Here is a 10,060-nt window from a genome sequence, read left to right as displayed (position 1 = left end):
AGGCGTGGGGGCAACACCGAGGGTTGCAATCCCGTTGCCGGTCCCCGGTCCGGTACGGGGGCAACACTGAGGGTTGCGATCCATTGCCGGACACGGAAAAAGACAAAAGACCAAAAAAAAAAACAGAAATTCTGAGCTTCATCAATGATGATGTGCTGAATACTTTCAAAGTCATTTTTCCTTTTCATGAAGGTTTTCCAGGTCACTGCTTGGCAGATATTTATATTACTGTAAAAATTAAAACAATACACTCAGGTTTTCTCTAATTAAACAAAGGGAAAAATTATTTTATCATGCTCCCCTGAACACAGTACTGTTGTCACATATCATTTTGCCACCTAATACTCAAGGAACAAGGTGAAAATTAAACCCAGATTAAGTTACATTTACGTAAATAAGATCCAACTGCTTACCTGATAAAGGTCCTCAGAGGCTATTCTTCACAAATGTACAGAATTTTATTTGCCTCACAGTGAATCATGTTCCTGATTTTCTCCATGGTCTTCATGGCCATGATTGTCTTCCTTGAGCCAGGTAAGCCATGCACAAACAATTCTCTGAGCAGATTTGCTTTTCTTTCTTTCTTTCTTTTTTAGCAGCTGGCCAGTATGGGGATCCGAACCCATGACCTTGGTGTTGTAAGGCTGTGCTCTGACCAACTGAGCAACCAGCCAGCCTCTTGTGAGCAGATTTAAAACCTCACACCTGAGCTGGTCACTCAAGTAAGATTGAAACCAAGCAAGAAAATTACGAGGGACTGCAGCAAGGCTTCCATTTGTTGGGTGTTTGCAAGGTTATAGGACCCTGGGTAACCTATCATAGAGCCTAAACCCTTCAAGGACTCTGCATTGCTCTCAGAACTCAGACAGAGGACCTTTGTCCTGACATGCACTTTCCCGGTGTAGCCCCCTGTGTGTACCAGCTTCTGCTTCAAAGTAAAGGCAGCGTGGGTTTAGTAGTCCTGCCCCGCTGCATCCTGCTCCCTGAGAATGCTATATAGCATGGGAGGGCTATTCCGTACTATCAGTAGGGCATCACACATGATTGCCTGCTTCTCTCGCAAGTTCAGGTCCACAGCCCAGCTTTTAGACAGAATCAGAATTCCCTGGGAGAAAGGATGCATTTGTTTATTTATTAAATCTTCCAGTCCTTCATGCTGTGAGGACAGCTCCATCCAGAGGGATTCGGGATTGTTTTGCAAATGTCCTGGCTGCACTAAACATGGAAAGAGTGATCAATTTGGGGAAAAATATTTATTATGATGATTAATTATAATAATTATAACTGGTTGATTATTATAATGATTATTAATTATGTACATTTTACATTTTTGTAAATATTATTATATTAGAATTATAAAGGAAAAGAAGCCTTGAACTATCTAGCATACCTCATCTAAGTCCACGTCTTTTTATGTTTATGGTCTTGGGAAATTCCTTAACCTCTCTGTCATACGAGTACCATGCACTAATCAATTGTGCCATTGTAGCTCTTAATTTCTTAATCTTTCTAAGACCATGCTCCCTCATCTGATAAACAAAACTAACAATAGCACATCTCCTATGGGGAGGAATAAATGAAAATAGCATAAAGTATTTGGCCCATTATAGCTGCTTGGGAAATATTAGGTCTGTTGCCCTTCCTATTTGCAAAGTGTCTAAATCTCAAAATGTTCCCAAACAGTCCCTGTTGATGGGGGTAGATGGAACACTCCCAGGAAGAAGGTGCTCAAAACTTATTTTAGTGATCATGTGTTCTAAAGGGGAAAAAGAGAGATATAACAAATGAAAGCAGAACCTCAATTAGATAAGGGGAAAAAATGAAATCTTAATTGGGGCAGTCATTGTCTATCAACTTCATGATCCTTGATAGATATTTACACACATACAGGACTTTTACGTATCAAATTCTAGTGCCAGATAAGCTATTGACTTATTATATAGACTTAAGCAAGTGGTTCCCCTCTCTAGAAGTCTAGAAAGAAGGTAATAATGCACTCCCAGGCAAAACCTATCATGGTAGCAAGGGATGAGAGTAGAGAACAGGCATTGTCCTTGGTCCTGAATTTTTGTTTTTGCTCAGCTACAGGTTTCTCCTAAACCTGAAACCTGAAAAAAATTAATGATTCACCTTTATTTTATTTAATGTGTTTTGTTTTACATCTTGATCTAGATGTATGCTCTTCTTTCATGTTCATAACCTCCACACCTCTGGAAAATCTGGCAGGGGTGGAAGGTATATTTGCTCCTTGGTGCCGTGTATGATTCCAGTTTGACTAGATAAAGGTTTCTAATCTGGATTAGCATCATAATCATGAGGGTAGATGGATAAAAAATGCACATTTTATGAGGCACTATACCAAGATATTCTAATTTATTAAGGCTGGAGTTGGGACCCAGTTATCTGTACTTTAAAAAATAACTAGAAATACTGATGATCAGTCAGATTTGGCAACTACAAAACCAAATAGTTTTTAAGGGCAATTGTGTTCCTGGATTCTATATATGGTGCTGCCTTAGCCAGTGGGGTCAGTGACGATTAATTTGTAAACTACTTATCACCAATAGGCTTGTAATATAATCACCTTGTGTACATGGGTCTGCAGAGCAAACTTTCCAGATTTTCAAAACCAAACATTACAGTTTATCTCCCTTTACTGTAACATAAAAATTGGCTGGTGTCACCTAAGCAAGCCATAGTTACTACCTGAAATAAGAGTTGCTGGAAATCCTTTTTATGTTCCAGGCCTTTCTTGGGGTACACTGGTCTGGTGATGGGAGGCCCACTAGACAGGCAAATTTTAAAAAATTTAAAAGGACACAGGTTTTTTCCTTGGCAAAAAAAAGTTTTTTCTGTGTTCTCTCTTTTCCCATGGTTATTTGATATCTCGAATCTTGGTTATGGAGTAAGATGACATTATTTACATGAGTATAAAGTTGTTTTCCAGCCAACCTGAAGCTGCAAACTCCCCACAAGACATGTACTATTCAGACCAGAAAGATGGGTTAGCAGGACACAGAGATAACAGCAAGGCTGGGAACAGAAACCAGGTCGAGCCTTCGAAAGACCTTGCACCTGGCTTCTTGCACAGAGCTCCTACAGCTCATGCCCCCCTCCCTCCTGCTTTCATTTCCCATGTCCCATTTTCTGTACCCCCTCTTTAAAAATTCCTCAGTAAGGGCTGGCCCGGTGGTGCACTGGAGAGTGTGCTGCTTGGGAGCATGGTGGCTCTCCCGCTGAGGGTTTGGATCCCATGTGGAGACCGGCTCCCGCTCACTGGCTGAGCGCGGTGCGGGCGCAACACCGAGGGTTGCGATCCCGTTGCCGGTCCCCGGTATGGGCATGACACCGAGGGTTGTGATCCTGTTACCAGTCAGTAAAAAAGACAAAAAGGAAAAGAAAAATCCCTCAGTGAACCTGAGTCTTGGAGATGGCTTTAGGCTGCCCATTCTCCTTCAGGTCTGCCAGAGAGATGGGCAGCCTAACATCTCTCGTCAGGTCACCAGTGTTCCTGAATAAAAGCTGACTTCCATTTTCACCAACGTTTGACTTTTGAGTGGTTTGCTTTTGAAAGAGGCCAGGCAGCCAGACCTGGGTTTGGTAACAAGATATTGGGGAGCTTCAGCCAGGAGCTGAGTGTCCTCTGGTATCAAAAAGGCCTGAAATCAGCAAAGGAAATAGTGTATTAAAGCAGTAGAGATGTTCAGCCTGGCCAGAACTTAAGAGTAGTAGGGAATTGGGAGGTAAGGAAAGAAATGGTGAAAGAAGAGGCTAGAGAGTTAGAAAAGGGCCACTGTTTACAACAGTGGAAAGCCAAAGAAGGGCTTTAAGGAAGGGAGCGACATGAACAGTAGACATTTTTAAAGACACAGTACTGATGAAGAAGGGATCCGTGGTTGCTAAGGGTTAGGGGAAGGGGGAGGGTATGACTAAAAATGGGTAGCCCCCAATTTTTTTTTTTGAGATGATAAAACCGTGAAGAAGGGATCCGTGGTTGCTAAGGGTTAGGGGAAGGGGGAGGGTATGACTAAAAATGGGCAGCCCCCAATTTTTTTTCTGTGTCCTGATTTTGGTGGTAATTATAAAAATCTATTCATGAGTTAAAGCTCATAAAACTGTACACCAAAAAGTTAATTTTACTGTATTGTAATTTTTTGAAGGGTGGGGTCCCAAATTTTAATTCAGGGTGAAGAACCAAGTAGAGAGCAGCAGACCAGTAGGGAGGGTTTTGCAGTGATCCAACTGAGAGATAATGGTGTCCTGGGCCATTATGATTTCAAAAAACTATGATCGATGGATGACTGGATAAGGAAAATGTGGTACACATACAGCATGGAATACTACTCTGCCATAAAAAAGAATGAAATTCGGGCCGACCCCGTGGTGCACTCGGGAGGGCACAGCGCTGGGAGCGCAGCGGCGCCCCCGCCATGGGTTCAGATCCTATATAGGGATGACCGGTGCGCTCACTGGCTGAGCGTGGTGCGGGCGACACCATGCCAAGGGTTGCGATCCCCTTACCGGTCACGAAAAAAGACCAAAAAGAAAAAAAAGAATGAAATCTGCCATTCACAGCAACATGGCTGAGCTTGGAGAAAATCATGTTGAGTGAAATAAGCCAGACACAGAGAGAAAAATACTGCATATCCTCACTCATATGTGGAGGCTAAGAGAAAGAAGGAAGTAAAGAAAGGCCACAGTGGTGTGTCGGACTTGCAGAGGGAGAGAGCTTACCTACAGTTGCGGAGATGGGGAGAGAAGTCAGGGATTAACTGGATGGGGGAAACAGGGAATAATTGCAATTTGTGGTAATGACATGCTGATAGTACTGATGTGGCCATCACATCTTGGGCACAACTGGCAACAGTTAGCATTGTACCCCATGAATATGCACATCCAATAAAATTTTTTAAAGAAATAAAAATAAAATAAAATATACTTGAAAACAAAAATAGACTTGTGTCTGGGAATGCATGTGCAAATCAATAAAACTCAGCAGTACCGTGGTGAGGAGGGGACTCTTAAGACTCTCAGAATTGTGCTATAATCTGCACAGTCATTTTTTTCTTTTGCTTGATTATACATTCCAGCACACCCTGAAAACATTTTGTTTTTTGATTCATTAGTACAGGAAACATTCAATGAGTGCTCATTGTGAGCACACTAAGTGCTGTTAAGAGACACAGAGAATCTCCCTGCGGGACATTGATGGTTGAGGTCACACCAAATTACCATGGCATGGCTTAAACATATGTGGAGAAAAATCTATAGCCCTAAATGCCTATATTGGTAAGAGAGAAAGATAAAAGTAGAGTGATTTGTATCAAAATTTTAAAAAATTAGAAAAAGAACTTGATCACAAAGGAACACAAAACAAAGGGAATCATGAATGTAATGGCAGAAGGAAATTGGAAAATTGAAAAGCAATTATTTGATTAATTAACAAAATTAAGAGTGTTGTTTTTGTTTCTTTTGGTTTTCTTTCATCTTTATTATCTAAAAAGAGCTCTGAACAAATAAAATTGTGATTGATGCAGGTGTGAAAAGGATACAGAGCACTGAGCAGTAAATTATTTAGAAGGCCAGGTAATTCACAGTCTTATGCCTATGTCTGCCGTGTTCCTTGTAATAAAATTTATGTTTATAACTATGTTCTTCTATATTTTATAAGCATTAAAGTGTTCTTGCCAGATTACTAGTACAATGTGCCATTTGTGACATATGAGCTTCAAATCATCTTAATGTTTATTCCTATGGACATTTTCTTTCAAGTACTGCATGTTAATTAGTTTTCTTGGATAAATATTTTCATTTTGGCAACTCCCTTCTATATCTAAAAGTCTGGATCATCTTGTTTGAAATGGCAAGCTTGAGAGCACCTAACCTTTTCTTCTCCCTTTAAAACCTAAAGGAAAAACAATAAATAGGAAGCTCTGGTAGATTTCTTCTTCTAAAATAATGACTAAGAGAGATCCTATGCCATCAAAATATATATCAAGAAATTTGGGAACATAAATGAATAGTTTGTTTGTTTGGCAGCTGGCTGGTATGGGGATCCGAACCCTTGACGTTGGTGTTACAACACCAAGCTCTAAGCAACTGAGCTAATCAGCCAGCCCTAATGATCAGTTTCTAAAAATAGGAAGAAAAGCAACACTGGTTTTAATTTAAAAGTTGCGAACTCAGATAAATTAATAACAGAGAGAAACATCAGGAAAGTAATCGAAAGTAATCTTAATTTAAAAGTTGCGAACTCAGATAAATTAATAACAGAGAGAAACATCAGGAAAGTAATCAAAGAAAATTGTATAAAGTACTTGGTTATATTGGGTTTCCTGGAGAACTTTTTTAAAACTTCAAAATCAAATACTTATTACATTATTAAATATACATTGACACATAAAAAATAAGGCATGCTACAAAATTCAGTCTTATCCTTGTTTAATATATTTTACAAATATTATTATGACAATCAATTACCCTTTCATACATATCTCCCTTATCTCTCTTAATAATATTACATTTTTAAAAACAAATTGTGAGCATCAAATGAACAAAATTTTGAATTCTGCTTTTATCATTTCACACTTCTACAAACCTTTGAGGTTATTATGTTTACAACCATATGTTTCAAAAGCTACCTTACATTTCATCGAGCAGGTTTATATTAATGAATCAAGCATTTCTCAATTGTTAAACATTGAGATTGCTCCCAATTCTGAATAATCATAAATATTTTACTCAACATTTATTGGACATCTATTATTTGTCCTAGCACTGTGCTAAATCCAGAGGAGACAGTGGTGAACAAAACAAAGACGGTCCCTGCTCACAAGGAGGTCATAATTTGGAGAAGGAGGTAGACAGTAAACAAATGACTATTATGAACAAAACTTTAGAATGTTGGGGGAACTTACAACAGAACCACTGTTTCTGCCTGGCAGTTGGAAGGGGAATGGGTTCAGAGAAGGTTTTCCAGAAAAAGTAATATTTGAGTTAAGATCTGAAGAAAGTAAACGAGGTGAAGACTTAGTTAGGTGAAGAAGGGTGGAAAGAACTTTCCAGAGAGAAGTAGAAAGAGGTAGGTCAAGTTCAGAAGACTGACAGCACAAAGATGGAGGGACAGAGAGGAAGGAGAGGAGCCTGGAAAGGAGGTCAAGTGTCAGATTGTGCATTGTCTGGTAGGCCATTTAAGGATTTGGGCTTTATCCTAAGAGTAATGAGAAGCCATTGGAAGATGTTCAGCAGGAAGACACCGCATCAGATGTCCGTTTTTTACAAAGTTCTTTGTGGCTGAAGCATGGAGAGTGGATTGGAGGAGGCTAGAGCAGTTATGGAAAAGACCTTTTGGGGTGCTATTTCAGTAGTCCAGATGAGAAAAGATGGTGATGTGGACTAGGGTGGTAACAGTGGAGATGAAAAAAGTAGACATAGTTGAGAGGCATTTAGAAGTAAACTGAGGGCCCTGGTGATTGACTGAAACTCATATCTAATATTTGACTTGCTCCTCTTCCTCCCCAACCCAATGGATAAGAACCAAAATGGACCTACTCACTGCTGGGAGCTGTTTGTGAGAGAAACAAGAAGCTAAACCAAACAATGAAAGAGAGAAATAAGATCCAAGGGTGGGAGAGAACCAAGATATGCCAAAGCTTCTGTAACCAGAAGCAAAATCTCTGCCAAGATTTGGGATCAAGATTTTTGATATATGAAGACCAGGTCAATCAAGTCCAGTTAAAAACTTGGAGGCGGGCAGTGGGGCCCCTGGAGCGGCTTGGGGTGTGGCCTGGAGAGGGGAAGAATGGTATAGGAAAGTAGGGCCCTGAACCCACAAGGGTCTGGCAAACACAAGCCACAAAGAAACATCACACTGGGCCAGGCTGTTGTTTTTCTAATGCAGAGTGGCAAATATTTCTCAACCATCCACCTGCTAAATTATTCATAATTACATGCTCATTTGTGCCTCATCTCCAGAAGGATTTCAGGAAGCAACTAAAGTTGAGCAAGTTCACTTCCCCAGAGCTTTCACAAGTATCTGCTTTCATTAATGTTGGTAAACAAAAAAGGTAAATGTATTTTTGACACAATTGCAAAAAAAAAAAAGAAAAAAAAAAACCTCAAAAATCCAGCTATTCAGCCACAAAAAAGAATGAAATCCTGTCATCAGTGGCAACATGGATGGACTTGGAGGACATTATGCTAAGTGAAGGAAGCCAGGAACAGAAAGAAATAAATATGACCTCACACATATATGGAATCTATTATTTTTTTAAAAGTTGATATTATAGAGGCAGAGAGTAAAACAGTGGTTACCAGAGGCTGGGGAGGGGTGGAGGAGGGAAGAGAAAATAGGGAGAGGTTGGCCAACAGTACAAAATCCTAATTCAGGGCTGGCCCGGTGGCGCACTGCTACAGTGCACCACTTGGGAGTGCGGTGGCGCTCCCGCCGAGGGTTCGGATCCCACATACAGACCGGTTCCCGCTCACTGGCTAAGCGAGGTGCGGGCGCGACACCGAGGGTTGCAATCCCATTGCCGGTCCCGGTCCGGTGCGGGCGCGACACTGAGGGTTGCGATCCGTTGCCGGACACGAAAAAAGACAAAAAGGAAAAAAAAAATCCTAATTCAATAGGAGGAATAAGTTGTGGTGATCTATTGCTCAGTAGGGTGACTGCGGTTAACCACGAACTTTTGTATACTGCATAATAGCTAGAGGAGAGGTCTTTGAATGCTTTTGCCACAAGGAAACGATAAGTGATGAGGTGATTGATACATTCACTACCCTGTCCAGATCATTATACAATGTATATATGTTATCAAAACATCAGATTTTTACCCCATAAATATGTTCAATTACAACGTGTCCATTAAAATTAATTAATTTTTAAAAATCCAACCAGATCATAGCTTCCCAGTCAATATGTCTTAAATCTCTCCTGAAAACAAAACAGTGTATACATTATGAAAAACAAGAAAACCTTTTTCATAGAGATCAACCAATTGGGGAACAGATATAGACTCCTCACAGGCATCCCTTCCTACCAAGACTCTAACTCCTCTTTTTTCCCATTTGAAGGTTTGTTCCCCAGAACTCTGACAAACTTCCTCACCTCTCTCTGTCTTAGACCTCAGCCAGGTTGCTCTAGGTTCAAATCCTGAATCCTGCATCCCTGGCTCAGCTGGAAGGTGAGTTCCACCTATGGACAGCTCTCCTCTCTGTCTATTTCACTAATTAAAAAAAAAAAAAGTGTGGATCTAATGTGTCTACTTCAGCATATATGGAAGGGTCCATAGCCACAGGGTGGATTTTCATTTTAGAGTTTTGGGGTCTCTTTTTGAGACCATCCTTTCTGTTGAATGGGCATGGCTTGGGTCTCTCCAGATAATCTGTATTTATCTTGGGAATTAAAAAATTCCACAGGGTTGAGGTGCTGAAAAGAAGAGAAAGTTCTGGGAACTTTATTTATTTTATTTATCTATTCAGGAGTCTGCAGCTTAACTGAGGGTAATGGTAACCCTCAGAGGGAAGAAATGGCTCTCAAATCTGAGCCCTCTGCAGAAAAGCAAGCCTAGGAAGAATGCCAAGTTTTGACTTCTCTGAAAATGAAACTAGCATGTTCCTGTCTTTTTAAAGTTTCGATTTATCGGAAAACTAAATTAGAATGCCCCCGCCCCTTTATGCCTGCCTTTCTGGCCTCAAGAGAAAAAAAAAAAAAATGCTGACTGTTTCCTGATTATCAAAAGGAATTCAACACTTTAATAAGTGGGTGAAAGACTAGTTAGTCTGGTTTGAGACTAAAGAAACTGTTTATCAGAAGGAACACTTTAAACACCTTCGAGAACAATGCTACAAAAATTTTTTGGATACATACCAAACTGTTATTAAGGATTACTCTCTGGGAAGTGGAATTTGGGAGGAAGAAGACAGAGAGAGAGGGAGGAATTGCTACTTTGTACAATAAGCCTGAGTTACTCAAGAAATATCTTTATCAATAAGGAAAAGGAAAAAGAAAAAAGAAACAGTGCTAGAGCCAGATAGGGAATTAAGCAGTGCGTCTCAT

At 40.2% G+C, this 10,060-nt stretch overlaps 1 protein-coding gene across 1 annotated transcript in view; it reads right to left on the bottom strand.

Moving 5' to 3' along the window:
- Positions 1 to 6,653, bottom strand: part of LOC103590400 (schlafen family member 11-like) — a 32,682-nt gene extending 26,029 nt beyond the window's left edge. The window contains 6 exon segments of the mRNA XM_008572620.1: positions 125 to 228; positions 414 to 587; positions 661 to 736; positions 739 to 1,210; positions 2,704 to 2,831; positions 6,599 to 6,653. Coding sequence (XP_008570842.1) covers positions 125 to 228; positions 414 to 587; positions 661 to 736; positions 739 to 1,210; positions 2,704 to 2,831; positions 6,599 to 6,653 — 1,009 coding nt within the window.
- Positions 6,654 to 10,060: the final 3,407 nt, after the last annotated feature.

The sequence above is a fragment of the Galeopterus variegatus genome, unplaced genomic scaffold (assembly GCF_000696425.1).
Source record: "Galeopterus variegatus unplaced genomic scaffold, G_variegatus-3.0.2 Scaffold812, whole genome shotgun sequence".
Lineage (NCBI taxonomy): Eukaryota > Metazoa > Chordata > Mammalia > Dermoptera > Cynocephalidae > Galeopterus > Galeopterus variegatus.
Note: the sequence above shows the minus strand (reverse complement) of the source record. Positions and strands in the feature narration are given on the sequence as shown.